The sequence below is a fragment of the Oculina patagonica genome, chromosome 4 (assembly GCF_052425735.1).
Source record: "Oculina patagonica isolate OP01 chromosome 4, crgOcupat, whole genome shotgun sequence".
Classification (NCBI taxonomy): domain Eukaryota; kingdom Metazoa; phylum Cnidaria; class Anthozoa; order Scleractinia; family Oculinidae; genus Oculina; species Oculina patagonica.
In genome coordinates, this window is record NC_135761.1 from 13362557 (window position 1) to 13380737 (window position 18181).

The 18181-nt window shown below is 38.2% G+C and overlaps 2 protein-coding genes and 1 long non-coding RNA gene across 3 annotated transcripts in view; all 3 read left to right on the forward strand.

The window, feature by feature from the left end:
• The window catches only part of LOC144651570 (uncharacterized), a 21019-nt gene extending 7982 nt beyond the window's left edge, over positions 1–13037 (forward strand). The window contains exons 2-3 of the long non-coding RNA XR_013570340.1: positions 10328–10790; positions 11652–13037. This is a non-coding gene — a long non-coding RNA (uncharacterized LOC144651570). The remainder of the gene's footprint in view (positions 1–10327; positions 10791–11651) is intronic.
• On the forward strand, positions 6980–10306 carry LOC144651483 (uncharacterized). Its single transcript, XM_078511426.1, has 3 exons — positions 6980–7089; positions 7886–9240; positions 9925–10306. The coding sequence occupies exons 1-3, from the start codon at positions 7008–7010 to the stop codon at positions 10120–10122; spliced, it is 1635 nt and encodes a 544-aa protein (XP_078367552.1). The 5' UTR covers positions 6980–7007; the 3' UTR covers positions 10123–10306.
• Positions 13038–16966: 3929 nt separating the features above from the next.
• The window catches only part of LOC144648159 (uncharacterized), a 33834-nt gene continuing 32619 nt past the window's right edge, over positions 16967–18181 (forward strand). The window contains exons 1-2 of the mRNA XM_078507786.1: positions 16967–17157; positions 18102–18163. Coding sequence (XP_078363912.1) covers positions 17097–17157; positions 18102–18163 — 123 coding nt within the window. The 5' untranslated portion in view covers positions 16967–17096. The remainder of the gene's footprint in view (positions 17158–18101; positions 18164–18181) is intronic.

The following is an 18181-nucleotide window of genomic DNA, read 5'->3' on the forward strand; positions in this document are numbered from 1 at the left end:
TCTTTCACTAGTCAATCCAACATGTACAATAGGCGTGGTGCAGTTTTTTTTTCGTTATGATGTTCCCCAAAAAGTTTGTCTTTTTAACACAGTTTAGTAAAGTTTTCTTTAAAAAAAATTAAAAATAAATAAAAATAAAAATTAGCTGAGACTTTATATAGCATTCAACGTCAGATGTTAGATGAGTAAAGAATGCAAAATCAACTGGTAAGAGAGATAATGATCAAGATTATGACATGTGAGAAGAAGAAAAGCGTTTATATTGGGATTCAGCACGGCTCGATGACTCACAAATTGTCCACACACTACAAATTGCTAAAAGCTAAGGGGTGCTAATAACCCTTGCACATTTTGTTTTATACATGATTGTACATGTTACAATTTTCTCCTCAGACCAGGTGTCTCCGAAACGAGCTCGAGTAAGAAGTAGAAGCTTAATTGACCCAGCTGATGTCATTAAGGCTGCTGGAGAATCCAGCCAAACTGATACTTTTGCATTCATTGAACAACAACGTCTGATGTTAGATGTGTTTGCGAGTGCAAAATCAACTGGTAACAGGGATAATGATCAAGATGCTGACATGCGAGATAAAGGGGCATGCAAAATAGACTTTAAAGATGATCACTTCAGCAACGCACCTCCCATCAGCACCTCTAGAAACAATAGACCAATTAAAAAGTTGCGTGCTTTTTCCATGTTTGAATTCGGAAGTCAAAATACTGAAAGGAAGATCCACGCTGAGAAGGATGATCATGAAAAACCGTTAGGCAAACATGAAGTCGACGGAGCTGGTATGTCATTTACCCCCCTACCTGATTTATTTTATAAATTGGAGAACGTTTTTAACTCGGAAAATTTCGAAAGGGCCAATTTCACTACTCACTTCTTTCCTCGACTTCTGTCAAACATTTTAATTGAATAATTAATTGAATAATTCAATTAATTAATTTTAATTGATTAATCTTGTGAAGCGGGTTGGGGCGAGTGCACATGACTGTGTCTGGCACTGGGCAACACCCATAGCACAGCTACGTTACTTTCAATGAAGTACACAAAGGCTATGTATTCTGAAAACCCACTGCTCTCCTCATAGTGCTTTTGGTGGTGTAAGTTCAAAACTCAACCCAACTAATGATTGCTTTTCTCGCTGCCGTTAAGCATTGCTACACGACAGCGTGACGATCCTTGAAAAACAAAAGGAATCAAAATCTACCAATAACAACCCACAGAAGCTCACAGAAGCTTTTACAGTGTGACGCTCCTTGCCGTCAGGGAAGACAAATTTCTTTGACGGATCTGCCTCTTTTCAATGTCCTATATATATATCTTCATTTGTAGTTAAAACTGCTTTTAACTACGGGTTAAGGGATTTTCATTTTCATTATTTATTCGGCCTATTGCTGAGGGCCTTTTTCGAAATTTTTTATCTTTATGCTGATCGCCAGTTAACACCAGTGTTTACCTATTGGCCATTCAGGGTAAATAAAGCCTTTTATTTTATTTAAATTTTACACATTTAAATCCACTCGACATATCCAAAAAATTTGAGGTTTTTAAAGGTAAAAGCCTGGTCGGACAAGTTTGTGGCCAAATATGGAATTAACAAGTTTATTTTATTATACTACCACAATACAACGCAGGAATGCTTTTTTATCACTTTCGTTTTTATTCCGTTTCGATAATTTATCCATCACGCGCAACGCATGACGTCTTAAATGTCACGTTGTTTGGTCGTCCGAGAGGCCACAAATTGCGTTCGGGCAACCAGTTTTTAGGAAAATCAAGGCCCGCTTGCCCGAGAAAAACCGCCGGACAAAAAATTGAAGTATATGACATTTACTGATTTATAAATTTGAGAAAAGAAAAAAAAACTCCACATAGCTCTCTTCTGATCCATGAATTCCACAACACCAAATCCGTAGTGTTCTAATATAACCCAAACCTTATACGCATACAAATTTGTGTGACTTTGACATTTTCGGAATCTTGAAGCTTTTGAATGCATTTCTTGCCTTTATCTTGAATGAAATTAAATTCTAAACAAAGTTTAACTCAAGTTTCTTTCGTATTTCAATCCTTAGCTCGGGAATGTTGACTTTCAGTAAGCGAACAGATTTGAACCCCCTTTGTTATCTAAATTACAACACAGCTTCAGAAAAACACAGAGGTGCATTTTCATTAACATTAAATTAAAGGTGAAAGCATTGTGTTTATTTTTTTGAATTAAAGGAATGCTACAGCTTGTTTAGGATCGATACACTGTTTAATTTATATTTCACGGCCTTGGAATAGAATTTGTAATCAAAAATCATGCAACATTTTTAAGCTAGTTGCCTCCTGGCGACTGGCTTTAAAGATGAATTCAGTCCGTACTGCGCAATCTCGGCTACAATGTTTATGTGAGCCCACACGAAGGAATGTTTACAAGCAAAACTAAAATTTCCGCGACAAACTTACCTTTTTCTTCATTATTAACGCCAGATATCCTTGCAGAACAAATAATAACGAGTAGAAGAACCTTGACGCTATTTCAAACCGACGTTTCAGCTCATAGGAAATTCTTGAACGAAACGAACTGTAATGGCGGACTTAAAAACTTCATGTATGCTGTCACCGAAGTGTAACGTTTCAACGAATTCAAAACAAAAACGAAAACAAACCCCGAGTCTGCGCAGTACGTACTAAAATCAGCTTTAAAATTCCAACTATGTTTCCTTTTTAATTTATAACGACAAAAACGTTTTTGTCCGACCAGACTGGCTTCTTGTCAGGCCAGAACTTGTCCTTGGCTGACAAATGATCTGCTTGCAGACAAAGATTATTTCCAGGCCTGTTATGAGAAAATGAGAGAGGGCTTTCGGCTGCTTATCGAGGCTACAAAAGAAGATTTCACTTATCACGTGAATAAAACGACTATTATTTATTTTGCATCTTGGTGTTTCTCATTGGAAATTATCTTTGAAAAGTCGATTTCTTATGCTCGAGTAAGATTTGCCTCTGTAAAGAGGCTTAACCATAAAGAGAGCAGAAGGTTTTCAAGTAACGTAGATATACTACGAGTTTTGCACCCAACCCCTCTACCCGCGTCACGAGATTAATTAATGAATTAATTTAATTGAGTATGCAATTGAATGTGGACAGGAATCGAGTAAAATTGGCCCATGCAATCAGTGAAAGGTTCTGGCAATTCTACTTTTTTATAAAAAGCTTAACTCTTATTGTTGAAAACAGCAGAAAAATCAAGTTTCTGTTATAAGTTCACACAAGATTGTTGTCTTTTTTAATGCTTGTCGAAAACGTTGAAAGTTGAAAAAGGTACCTTTTTTAAAAAAAAATGTTGGTATTGTTGGCTTTTGATTGTAAATATTTACACGTCAACATTGTCCGCTTTTTATGCATTTTCTACTGTTCTAAAAACAAAGCTTCAGATTAAAATGTAATCAGTGAAAGGTTCCGGCAATTCTACTTTTTCATGAAAAGGTGAATTCCAAAAGCAAATAAAGCACAAAAAAACAGGTTCACGCCTAGTTCGTCAATGAAACAACGCACGAATTTGGTACCTTGTTATTACTTTCTTTGCTATTAAGCCGAATATGCAAAAAAAGGTTACCTCTTTTTGTTTAAAGAGGATGGGTATTTTAGGAGGGTAGACATTCTTACAACAGAAACTTACATTACTTACAAACACTTAGGGCACATGCTACATTACAAGTGCTTCTGTTTTTCGCTTTCGCCTACAAATCTTATCTTGCTAATATTGCCAGCTTTTTTCGAGTTTTCACTCTTCTGAAAGAAGGCGTAAGTAGAAAATGTCTACCTTTTTCGCGCTAAGAAGCGATATCACCAGAATCGCAAAAAAGGTACCTTTTTTGCACTTTGGAAGCCTTGCTGATTGGCAGATGTCAACAGTTGGCGCCATTTTAAATCCGTAATGGTTTGATCCACCCCTCGACACGAATTGATTGGTTAAAAAACTGATCAAGACACTGCTCAAAAAACTTTCATTTTAAGGTGGCTTAATACAGTTTTGAGGGGGCAAATCAGTCCAACCTTTTTCTCTCTTGTACAATCTCCAGAAAAGTTTTGTCTTTCTCTTATCATTGTTTGTTACATCCTAAAACCATCTAATGCGATATTTGGAAAATAAAAATGCTAATAAACAGCTTAAATGAACGACCGAGTGTTAAAGAGGGGACTGGCACTAGTAGTTTAAACGGCGTTTTTCTCAAAATCTACCCGTACGACCCTACCTCAAAATTTCAGAAATAAGAAATTGGCTTTGATTTATCAGTCCTGCAAAATAATATTAAAATCTGTAAGACAGATTTTTCGCAAAATACGAAAATGTGATATTTTGCCAATTTTTAAAATAGCTCAAAATCTGTCTTACAGATTTTTTCAAAATTTTGGCTGTGGACGTGGTTCACCCCTAAAATTTAATTGTAAAAGTTTCATAATAGGTTGTACGGTAGGTTTTGAGAAAATCTGGATCAAAATCTGGCTTTTACGACCTCCGAAGCGAATCAAATTTCGCACACGAGCGCGCGCTAATATGACGCCATGCGTCGCGAGCGATAATTAAAGACAGAATTAGAACTTCTCTGTCGGTTGTTTATCCACCTTTTTTGTCGTATTATTTTCCGTCCCAGGTTTCAAGACCTATCTGAAAGTATTTTGAAGTTTTCTTTTGTATACAAATTTGGTAAAGCGCGGTAAAACAGATGAACTCTTTTTCGTTTTTGTTTAGAGTTGCTAGCGCCAATTTAGCCCGCGCGAGCAATAATGACGTCAAGCAGAAAATAGTAGCGCGCGCCTTTGAGCCACCTTAATCAGTCTTTAAATCTGCTTGGTTATCAGAAAGCAAATTCGTATTCGTTCAAACAAGGTACAGTCAACTCTCGCCTTGCGGACACCCCGCTATTGCGGACACTCGCTATTATGGACAAAATCCAGATCCTCAACGAACAAGGTTTGACATGTTTGACTAGAAATGACTCCCACTAATACGGACTCTCGCTATAACGGACACGAAACGACGCCCCGAGCGTGTCCGCTACAACGAGAGTTGACTGTAATCTGTCAAGTATTGTTGTTCAATGGTAATTACTAGTTGAATGAATTTGCTGTTTGTTTTTGTTTTTTGTTTTTTTGTATTTAGTTTACTTAAAGACTGCCTTATTTAACTTAGTTAACTCTGCCTTATTTGTTTAAGCTCTATCTATTATTGACGTCCCTGATAACGATGTTACGCTCTACAAACGCCTGCTGTTACGTTGACTTCGAATTTTCACCCAGGAATAAGCTTACTGTATTTCGCCTTGATACTTAAGAAAAGCAAGTCGTCTTATTGCACTGCAAACGGCTACCTTAAACTAACTTATACTTAATCTAATTAAGGAACACTTAGCATTTACCTTAATCAGTAAACTACATTTTACTCCGTTTTCGTGTTTTTGTCCGCAATTTTGAATTCTTATACGGATTACGGCTGTGTACTAGTTCCCAGACTCCCGGTTCCCCGTTCCCCGTTCTCCGTTTCCCGTTCCTGGTTCTAGTAACACCCCCGTATGACTAGGGCTTTCCACAAGTTGCTCGGCAACTTTTTGGCAACTTTTCATGTTTCGAGCAACTTTTTCCCCTTCGAGCAACTTTTTTCCTCTCGAGCAACTTGTTGCATTTTGAGCAATTTTTATACCGAAGATCTCCGAAGATTATCCGAGTGTTGTTCTAAGGCAATACGAACGTTTCCGAAGATTTACGAAGTTTGCCGAAGATTTTCGAGGAACATCTGAAGACGTTTCAACTTTCGGCTCATTCTGCATTAAAACATTTCAAAACTCGTCATCAAACATGACGTCATCGATATGTTCACGACTTTTCTCAGTTAAAGAAACCCTTGTTATATAACAAATTTTCCCCTTATATGTTATTTATATACTTCTTTTGCTGTAAAATTGCATAAAACTGCGTAGAAATCTTACCCTCAAAGAGGAAAAAAGCTATATTTAGAGAAATTCTCTTGATTGGAAGCAGCGTTTTGGATTTTTTGGAGCAACTTTCGAGCAACTTTTATTATCAAAAGCAACTTTTTTGGATTTTTGGAGCAACTTTTGAGCAACTTTTTGAGAAATTACGGGCAACTTTTTGGGAAATCTCAAGCAACTTGTGGAAAGCCCTACGTATGACCCCTTACAAAGTTAAAACGTGTTCTGTTCGGAAGCAAGAAGTTTTAACCCTATCGATCGCCAAAATTTTGTAAACAGTTAAGATTTAGTGTCTAGTCGGCTCAAACTTTAAATTATTTGTTATCAATTCCTAAATAATTCTTTGCAGCCTTACTTTGGAAAATAATTATAATTAATATTTTGCAAGCAAATACCGCAACCTGAATTGAGAGTCAGAGACCAAAGCCTTCGTGTTTGTACTCTCAATCTCCCCAAGGTTCAACTGTACTTCAGTTAAAAATATAAAATGTAAATCAATTGTTATTTTAGCTGTCTTACTTATAAAAAGAAATATCTTTATACACCTTTTTCCAATATGGCGGAAAATATATTATTCTTTTATTTTCATGTTAATTGGCCTTCGTGGCTTCGATCGCATCTGAAAAGGTCTAAAGAATCTTTTGATTAAAACGAGGTAATAAGGGCAAATTAACATGAAGACAAAAGAATACAATTTTTTTCGACCATTTTGGAAAGAGGTGTAAATTGTTCTAAAAAAAACTAAAAATAATGTTTACATTTGAAGGTACAGGTAATCTTATATTTAGGGTGGTTTGGTGAAAGACTTTTTATCAGAACGATTGTGTGTTTCAAATATTTATGGGAGGTTTTTATTGAATGTTTACGTTACGTGGGTGGGAATGTGGGGCTTAATCTTAATACTACTTAATAATACTTATTTGTAATAATACTCTTTACTTTTACCTTTTTTTTTGACACTAGATTCCAAGCAAATTGCAACTTCTGTAACACACTCAAACCTGAGATGTAGTGATGAAGTAATGCACCCCCAGCAAGTTTTGGATGGAACTAAGAAACCATCGTTAGCAACGAAAGTTGTTTCAGACAAGAGTCCAAAAAAAGGTAAGGAAATGGATGATTTCCTATCCAAATAACCTTCAGAGAAGCGAAAAATACAATCTCCTGTTTTACAATAAGACGATGTAGCAGCTGCAAAAACAGGTTTATTCATTTATTCAAGTTAATTTTCTTTTCCACGGAAGAGCAGTTTTCTATCTATTCTTGGTTTTCACGTGACGTCATCAAAATTTTAAAATCAAGAATCGCGAGACCTCTGACTTTTTATCCTCCACTGGCTATTAGACGTACTTAATGTATATCTTATTGAAGGTTTTCAGCTCGATAGCGTCCGCCGTCTTTAAGATATAACATTTTAAATTTTGAAATTTTACGCCACACGACATCAGAATGGCCTCCTCAAGGTTGTCACGTATGCATCATCCTGCGTTTTTTAACGATCTGAACAATTGAGGTTTTACTAGAAGTGTTTATGTGAATGCTTACTTATTCACGAAGGTGAAATGACTGCTTTTTATAGCAGAATTGAATGACAGATGTTTTCGCTGACTTCCGGCGACCATCTTGGTGTCCCTTCGCACAGACTCCAAGATGGCGATTCCATACTGTGCTCTCTAAATTTGCGTGGAATATTTAAACGGATAACTCGAGTACGGAATATCGTACAGACCTGAAACTTGGACACGTCGTCTATCTAGTAATTTTCTACAACCTGTAATATTCTTGAGTTTTTTTACTCAATGGCTTTGGATTTATTTTTTTGCAGCGCGTCACAGTATTGTTACTTGCGTGACAGTGAAAACCAGCAATACTCTCCTTAATTCAAATATTTTTTCAACAGTGTCTAAAAGGAAAGTTCCAAACGAAAACTTTCGAAGACAATTGAATAAAATGGAACAGCATTTGACAAATTCTCAAAGACAGTTGCAGGAAATAAAGTTACACGCGGCCAACTTACGTGAACAGCTAAGGGAGAAAACTCAGCAAGAAGAAACTGACTTTCAAAGACAGTTAAGGGAGATGGAACAGCAGTTGGCACGAATGGAAAGACAACTGAGAGAGAAAGACCTTGCACTAGAAAACTCGGAAAGTGTATCAAGGGAAAGGGAAAAGCAGATGGCAGATCTTCAGAGGCAATTGGGTGAAAAAGAGTTAGAAGAGGCCAACCTGCATGGTCAGCTCAGGGAGAAAAATCAACAACAAGAGAATTTGCTGACACAGTTTTCGGAGATTGAACAGCAGCTGAGAGGAAGAAATGAACACGAAGAGATTTTACAAAGACAACTAGAGGAGATAGAGCAACAATTAGAAAACTCAGAAATACAACAGGTGGCACATTTTCAAAGGCAGTTGCAAGAAAAAGAGTTACAAGAGGCCAGCTTGCGTGAACAGTTGAGGGAGAAGGAGCAAGAAGAGGAAAACTCACAAAGACAGTTGAGAGAGATGGAACAGCAGGTGACAAGCTCACAAGAACAACTTAGGGAAAAGGAAGACGAATCTGATTATTTGCAGGTGCTAGTGACTGCACTAGAAGTAGAGCTGAGAGCAAAAAACCAGGAAATGGATGAACTGGAGATAACTCTGTCAGAAGCTCAGCAGCAAGTACTGAGTGAACGTCAACGTCAACGTCAACAGACCCCTGACTGGGTCATTTCCCGTGATCAAATTCAGCTGATGACAGACAAATTCCTTGGTGGGGGAGCCTGGGGAAGTGTTGTCGAGGGAAAGTATTGTGGCTGTGCTGTAGCTGTGAAACAAATCCATAATTTGATTCTTTCCCCTCACAACCTTAGTTTGTTTGAACGAGAAATGGACATTGCTTCAAGATGCCGCCATCCATGTCTGCTACAGTTCATTGGAGCAACAAATGATGATGAAAGTCCTCTGTTTGTAACAGAACTCATGGAATTAAGTTTACGAGCACTGTTAGAGCGGCGATCTCTCTCTGCAACGGAAGTCTCCATTATTTCTCTGGATGTGACACGAGCGTTGAGTTATCTTCACCAAAAGACACCTCCCATTATTCACCGCGACATCAGTAGTGCTAATGTATTGCTATGGCGACAGGGTGACCAATGGAGAGGCAAAGTGTCAGATTATGGTACTGCTAATTTCATGCAACAGACCATGACAGTTGCCCCTGGAGCTAGGAATTACATTGCTCCTGAAGCACTTACTTCAAATCAAACAGTCAAGGTTAGCAATGACAAAAATAGTGAAACCTACATTTAAAGTGCCTTCGACATACTTTAACGTTTTGTGGATAACCCCTTCATCAGTGTCTGTGGATGTCTCAAGACAAACGCTCGAGCTTACGCAAGTGTCTATTAAGTGTGCGCACATTTTTTACATATGCACATTTCACACGCATAAAGATAAAAAAGCATAATAACATTTGTAACTTAGAATTGACAATTAAAAATTTAGATTCTTATTTTTTTTTAAAAAAAAAAGATAAGCCTATCTTCATGCCGTAAGGAGCCAGGGTCTTAATGTGAAAAATCATCCTAATTTCTTCCCTCCCTCTTTTGTTGGCTTCTCGACGACTGGCTTTATTACGGATACCTAGATTTGTTTTTCTTTTCTTTTTGTTTTGAGAAGGAACGTGTAAAGATATACCACGTTCAATTTCCTCGCTGAAGAAGCTCTCTCACTTGTCGGGATGTCATTGGAAATATTTGTTCAGGAATGTTTGCACTGAACTATAAGACGAGTCTAGGAACGGTGTATGTTTTCAGTATATTGGATAAAAAGAGGAGTAGAAGTTTTGAAGGCAAATGGAGGTTATTGAGTTTTTCATCCTTCGCTGTCGCTTTACTTGTTAGAAGTAAATATCTTCAGTAAAGTATATAATTTTTTTCAATCTGTTGTTGTCTTTAGGTCGATGTGTATAGCTTTGGCGTTCTCCTCTGTGAAATGTGCATCCGAGAATTGCCAGATCCTGAAAGGCGTGATCAACAAATTGCAATGGTTACAAAGCGCCTGCTTCGAGCCCTCGTGCGGAGATGTGTGCAAACAGAGCCTGGGGCGAGACCAAATATGGAAGAGATTATTGAGGAACTTGAAGAACCAGTTTGATGACATGTCATAGTTACATTGTTGTGTTCAAACTTCTGTAAGTTTCATTATTTTTGTAATAGTACGTATTTTTTAATCGAGTTTTCTTCAGAAACTATAATATGATAACTTAGTAAACTAAACAAATTTTTTTAGTTCATGATTAATAAGAATAGTATCAAGAAATAGTCTAGTTTTGAATAACGCTATGTAAGTGTTTTTTCAGGTACCATAAACCTCTTAACGTAGTTTTTGGAAAAGCTAGTAGATTAACAAACACGATCTCAAATTCGCTATTTGTAAATACCTGCTTGTAGACTAAATGACGTTGTGTTAGGAGCTCTAAACTTTTCGCAGTGGAGCCTGGAGCCCCCCATTCGTTTTGCGGCTTGGAGCCCTAATATTATTTTGCTACAGAGCGTGGAGCCCTGAGAACGTTTGCCAAAGATCGTGGAGTCCTGGGGCCCGGATCGGAGCCATGGAGACCTTATCCCGTTTTGGACTCTGTGCAAGGGATTTTATGCTCTTTGAATTTCTAAAATGCAATCATTTTTCTTTCTTTTCTTTTGTACGGAGGACTGATGTTAAACTCCGAAAGCTAAAAAATTCGAAAGAAGGCAGTCTAGAAACCTAAAAGTGCAATGTGTTCCAGGTAAAAAGGGTCTATTTTTTATTCTGTTTACATTTTTGTATCAATACAAAATTTAGAAACTTCATGAACAGCTTGTGTGTTAACATATTCACGACATCGGTACCTGTCGCCTCGGGTAATAAATGCCGGAAAGACCCCGCTTCTCTTCTAAACCGCTCACAGGAAATGCCACAGGGTAAATACCGGACGTGCGATATAAATATGCACAGGCCAAGGCCACCCCTGAAGGGGGTGAATAATATCGATGAAAAGTTCTAAAAGCAGGTCTTTCGACAACCAGATCTTTATTAAACGAATGCTGAAGAAAGAGTACCAAGGGCAATTTTCAAAATGAAGACTCAGAAGACCGACGGTAAATACTTTATAACTCAGGTCTATCGTAAATGTGTTTTCTGGCAAAAGAAATACAAGAACGTCGTGTATTTTGAGCAAAAGTTCATATAAACAAGTCAAGAGAACGGAATAAGGAAAGCAGATTAGCCCCAGTGACCCAAGTAACTATTGAATATCAGAAACACAATATGGCCGATGGTCGCACGCGTGTTTTTTTCCCGCCCTACATCCGGGAACTGATGAACTCCGCCGGCTGATTGCTGAATGTTTCTTTTTGGTACGCAACTGATAGTAATGATGCTACACATGCGGAAATTGAGTTTTACGATTGTTATGAATTAGGTATTTAACTTCTGTGAGCTATGTTCAAAAAAGTTAACCAACAGTTTGTCCTGACATTTTGCAGTTTAGCCCTCTGTTCGACATTCAAGGTAAGCCTGTAAGCTTACGGCCATCGGTCGATGCCGTATGGTTGTCATGGTTGTGTATGCTCTTATATGTCAGGTCTTAGTATCTGTAAACGTATGAATACGTTTACAGATGTTATTCTGTTATGTTTTTAAAGTAACTATTTAGTTATCAAAGGAGATTGGCGTATTAAAGTTCTCAAAGAGGATTTTATAGAGCTCTTTATATATAGATGGATAGTGTATACACGTTATTTTAACATAAATTTTAAATTTTTGTGCAGTAGCTTTTAATAATAGACAAATTTCGATAAAATTAAGGAACCTCAGAATTTATTATTAGGATTGATAAGCAAAATACTAAAATGAATTTCCCAGGCGTCAGTAAAAAACTGGATATTTTTTAGTGACTTTAGACCAGTTGTTACTGTAGTAGACACCCAGCTTGTTCTCCAGTTTGGGAATCCGCGAATCTGATTGATTCTCCCATTGATAGAACATCATCAGTGATCTTGAAAGGAAAACTTATTCTTGATTTTTGGCTAAAAAGACATAAAATTGTAGGTTTTAGACTCGCTCTCAATTTCTAGTAGCGATTGTCAACTCGGCTGTGCCTCGTTAACTTGTCTAAATATTAAATTAAATAGATTTAGGTAGTTGTGAAGAAAGATCGCGTTATTCAAGTTCACAATTAAGGGAACTTTATAGAGCTTTTTAATAGGAAAAAAGTTATATTTTCATAAATTATAATTTTGGCATGCAATGCTTTTTACAATAATTTAGATAGTATGTAATAGTGTAATAGGGTTTGTCAGCATTTTGAATTCTTGGGATTGGTTAACAATTAACTGAGAAATAGTTTCCAGACTCTATATATCAGTAATTAGTAAAGGTAGCGTGTATATTTAAGGAAGAGATTTTTTACAATATATAGAAGTTTATTCTTGTTATTACCTATTCAGTTGTGTCAAGATATACCTTTTCTAAGGGCTTGGTGTCGTAACTAGTCTGCGCAAACTCTCGCTCAAATGTAAGCAGCCTTGTAAAATTTCAGCTCAGTGCTTTGTAACTGATCACGTCCTGCCGTTCTTAACAGTCGTTTTATATCTGAAGATTGTTCATGTATGTTTACACGAGTTTTAGCAAACATCCAGATAATCAACTTTGTTCTAAGGATAAGAAATGCTATGAACATTTTCAACTAGGCTTCGAGCCCCTCAGGAAAAAGTGTCACGTGATGACAAAAAACGACAGCCATGATCACCTTTTAAGAAGTGTTTTTTCAGTTCTTTTATTATGCAAAACGTCACCTTTCCAAATTCACTTTTTCGACTTCTATCTAGGGTACCCTTCAGTGAAAGTCATGTGATAAGGCTTTAATTGCTGCTTACTCTTGGGTGTAGAGTAGCTTATATCGAGTCCTTTGTATTGATACAAATACATATAAATGTAACTGAACCTTTATACAGTAATAAATAAACGTAGAAATTTGCGTGTCATGTTGGTGGCCATTTCAAAAATAAACGTTGGGTGGAGACGGGGGGTCTGCTTGCGTTTTTCTCCCAGCTTCTGCCCCGTCTTAATTAAGTAGTCCCCCCCGCCCCTGCCCCCACTTCTTTTCCCGCCACCCATAGAGCTTCCCCTTTTAGGGACGGACCATTATTTTTTTGGAGGAGGGGGGGGGATGAAAAATATTCAAAAAAATTGTTTGCAGGGCCTAGAAAGACAAAATAAATTGTTTGCAAACGCGATATGTATAACAAAAAATAGTAAGAATTTCGAAAAAAAAAATGTTTGCAGAGGTGCATAAACTAAAAAAAAAAGTTTGTAGAGGAAAATTTTTTCATCCCCCCTCCAAGAAAATAATGGTCCGTCCTTTACCCCCAGGTTCCCACCAGCCTTTTCGCAGTCCCGCACCTCAGCTCCCACGTCTTTCAACAGGCCTGTGCATTCAACGAGAATTGAGTTCCCTGGAACGTGCAGATTCCTTTTTTGCGACAGGCAGCCTGTTCGTTTAGTTAAACGTGAAAGCATTAAATGGTCAAATAGATGTACAGTGATCAGGGTCAGTAAAATTGCACTATCCCATTGTAGTCTTAGTCGTATTTAAAGTTATATTCGAAATATTATTGCCAAGGAGCATTTTTGTGTTAAAATAAAAGAACATTTTTAATGCTTTATTGAAAACACACACATACTACATAACATTCCTGCCTACGTTACAATCTACAAAGCTCATTTACACTACATAACTATAAAAATAACAGAATCATTCTTGACCAAAGTAAAAGAAGAAAATAAGTAAATAAAACACACGTCATTCCATTATCATTTATTTACACTGAGAGCATTACGTGACTGCGCGATGCAGTTAAATTGCGTGATTGTGCGATGCAGTCGTTGTGTCACCCACAAATGACCACTGCTCACCACTAGAGTTCTCAGTAGCTCAGTGGTTAGAGCGTCCGACTAGTGTACGGAAGGTCGTGGGTTCAATTCCCATCTGTGAACTTAGAATTTTTTCTGAGTTCTTCTCTCATAAAACACGTCATTCCATTATAATAAATAAATAAATAAATAAATAAATAAATAAATAAAGAGCGAGGTAGCAGTAACACACATACCTTATTTTTTTAGAGGCGAGCGTGTAATATTCGGAGCTCGAAACTAGAATAAACTGTTCATGACATGGCTACCATGTGCTCTGGTTTTTAATCAAACTGCGCATGCTTAACATATGGCCCTACAAAGAGGGGGCCTGGACCTAAGTATTTTACAGAGCGGAACTTGCATATGCACTCATCTGCCTCTATAGTGCTAGTGATCGGTTTTTTGTGCAGAGTGCAATGGCGCCGATCAATTGACGGTACAGTGGTTTTAATATCCATATCCTCCACATCTTTAGAGTATTTTCGCATAAAACAGAAAACGTTGGCCAATATTAGCAATAAAGCAGCTGCTTACTATCCTTTCAAACATAAAATCCGAAGAGATTAATTATTTTGGAGCAGTGTTTCTCCTAAACATCGACGCAAACACGCCACTTCGTTCGCGTGCGATTTTTAACCAGGCGTTCCACGCGTCTTTTGGAATTTCTCAAAGTATTATCTTTTTGGAATTTCTCTTAGTATTGTCTTACTTAAGAAACTTTCACATTCAAGTTTGTAAAAGGTAAATTCTGTGTCCGATCCAAGTGCATACCGTATTTACTCGAATAAGCGCCGCCCCCGAATAAGCGCCGCAGTAACGATGCGGTTCTCATTCGAGGAATTTTGTTTCACAAAAACAACACTACAAAGCAACTCTAAAACAAACCTGGACATTTCTTTTCATCAAAAGCGACGTTTTGCAGTTCAAAGTGATTGTTTTACCACTTGCCCTTTAATTGTATATCCAAAATTCTTACTCTTAAGTGTTGTGAAGGCCGCGAACTTTGCCAGGACAGCTAGCGCCACTTCTCTCTTCAGAAAGAGACGAATACTGGCAATAAAAAACACTATTTTCAATTACCGCAAAAGAAAAGATTTATTGTGGCATCCAAATTTTAAATAAGCGCCGCCCTCGAATAACCGCCGCACTTGAGGCAAAAAAAATTAATAAGCGCCCCGGCGCTTATTCGAGTAAATACGGTATAGCCGGAGCTTAACCCTTTAACTACCAATCGTACAAATTTGTACGAAAAACACCAGCAGTGATCTAAAAATCTCTAGCCTTAACATATCTGGACACATGATAGTAATGATTGCTTTTTATGGCAAAGTGATAACTTTCATAGCTTTAAACGCCAACTAACTGACTACAACTCTTGATTTTCGTTGCATATGGTTGTTTGTTCAGCAGCAAATCCGAAAATGCCCGTTTTCTACCTAACAGGACAACAGCAAAAAACACACATCTTTGCTTCCATTTTTTTAATGAAAAAAATAACTCTGACTTCAAAAATATACATTTGCAGCAAACTTCAACCCTATTCCTTTCCGTTCACCAAGGAAATCTCCCATCAATCATTCAGCAGACTCAGCAATTACTATTCGATTAGAGCTATGCTTGCAAACCTGTAATTTTCTCATTGGTGACCGAAAGGGATGCCTGGGAAAAACAGTCATGGCGGCGGCATGGAAGTCTACCTACCTCTATTCCATATATTTTTTATAAGTGTCGAGCCACCCAATCCTGCCGGCAAAATGTTGCACCGATTGCATTCTTTTGAAGTCAGAATTCGTCCAAATTGCCATGGCAGGTCTCGGAATCCACCCACAGAACGGCCAGAGAGACAACTTTACTCATGAACCGCCATCTTTCGATTCGAACATTTTTGGCGTTCCAATCAAGACAAAATCATCTCTCACCTCTGGTTTCTTTCAAACGCTGGCCTCTACCCACCATTCTAGCTTAATGATGCCAGCCTGGGGGCTTCTGCAGTGAAAAATTTTACTTGAACTTCTTATATGCAATCACGAATTTCTACAGAATGTCTAAGCCAAGAAAAAACCTTTAAATAGTCACAGAAACTTGGTAGTTAAAGGGTTAACCCGGTTGAGTAGCATGAAGCAAGGAGTATTGCTACTCCCCCCTGAATGGGATGCTAGTTCATCACAGGGTTACCCCCTCAGCAGTAAATTCGCCAGTACCCATTTATACACCTGGGTGAAGAGAAGCACTGTGAGAGTAAAGTGCATTGCCTCAGAACACAACGCAGCGCCCCGACCAGAGCTCGAACCCGGGCCGTTCAACTTGGAGTCGATGGCGCTGACCATGAGGACCCATGAGGCCACTGCGCCTCCCTATTTTGTATACTGTATAAATTATACTCGGCTACTTCCAGCTCTTATCTTGATAGATGTAAGTTTCCTTGTTGAGAACTTTTTCTTGCATTGCAAAAGCTAAAAAGGTAAGATAGGCTAGTTTAGCGCAAAGTTTCCTGTTTTAGCACAGGGAGAGCATAGGGTTTTCTGAAACAAACTTACAGTCTGTGTTCTTCATATGAAAGTAACGTAGAAACAGTCCCCTCTTTACCTAGTGCACACAGTCAGGTGCTCCCCACCCCATACTCCCTTCACAACAATACTTAAATGTTTACGCCATAGCGCGTTAGAGCTTAAGTGGTTTAGCAAACGATCAGCACTTTTAAAGACAGAAAGGAAAAGCCTCAATAACGGAACGACAAGAGAGGTTCGAAATGAAACTGTTAGCCGCCCTCTACTTTCTCGTATTATTTTTTAGGTTCTTTAAAGTTTATCAACTCGTAGGTTGTCACTGCTCTTTTTATAACGTTTTCTCGCAAACTCCTTACACATTTTGAGGCACCGACCGGAAGTGGCTTTTAACTGCTGTGACTTTCTTGATATAAATACATTTAAGGTCGCTTCATGCGTGAAGCGCCTTGCATGCCACTTGCACTTGATAATAATGCATTGTGTGACATTGTTTTCATGCATCAGCGAGAAAATGGCCGAACACGATGGCAGTTGTCGCCGGTGATGGAAGTTTCTGTCGATTTTCTTCTGTTATTTCGTCGAAGGCCGTCATTGGAAGTCGCCAACTGATTTAGTTTCTGTCGACGTAGGTTTCACCGGTAATATATATGGAACAGTTTTGTAATCATGTACTTTGGAGAAATGCTTCCAAAAGGCAAGAACAAGAAACTAACAAAGTCCTCAAAAGGTACGTCGTCTGTCCTTGCTTGCTCTTAGCTTTTTATTTTTCATATGACAAAATGTTAGCCGTAAGGGGAAAAAGCAGTCCCTAATACATTTTTGTCCCTTCCTCCACCGCTTATTATTCTGTCTAGTGACATTCCACTCTTTAATCCGCGATGCTTCATTGCGTTCAACGAAGGAGAACGCAAGTCTAATCATGCAAAACAAATCAAAACTTCCTGTTTACTGTTTCGACGCAAATTCCTTCCCCTTCCTATCCTTTCGAACATTTTTCAGCGCCTTGTTCTCGTTTTCATGCACAGGCTTTCGTCACAGATTTTTTCAGGGTTCCAGAGAGGAGAATGGGGCTACAGAAGCTGGGCTTCGGGCTCTGTTGTTTTCAGACATCCAATAAATTATCTTAGAGCTCCAAGTAGCAAAACCGTAAAAGCTCCTCTTTCCACGGGCTTCAGAGCTCCCTCGATAGGGTGTCTTCATTGCGTTTGGTATAAAAAGAGCATCAGTTTTCGATTTTAAATCCTAACAGGGTCACGTCAGGGTATAGGGTTAAAGAGCCTGTGCAGCACACACCTCATCCTAAATTTACTGGAGTCCCCCCTACCAACCCCCACCCCACCCCCTCCCTATCACAGATTTAAGACTTGTAAGGTACACAATCATGATAGTAGAAGAGAGAGTAGAAGAGTCTTTTTATGATCCATGACCCAATTAATCTTTGATCAATTCTAGTATGACTATCCAAATTGTTTACAAGGCTAGTACTACGGTAGAAGGTCAAAATTTATTGGCCAATGTTTTTAACAAGCAGTTACCAAGGGAAAAGCCCTGGGAACGAGGTTGAAGCAGAGCTAGCCTTCTTCAGGGTCAGTACTGTTATGAAAGGTTTCTTTGTTTTTAATTATCCATTTAACTGCTGATTGCTGGTGTTATTTTGTTTATGATATCTAGAAGAGGAAATTCCTTTTAATGCTGACCGCTTCCGAGGAGAAGGCGTAAAGTTCAAGTGCAAGGTCTGAACCTTCTTCGTA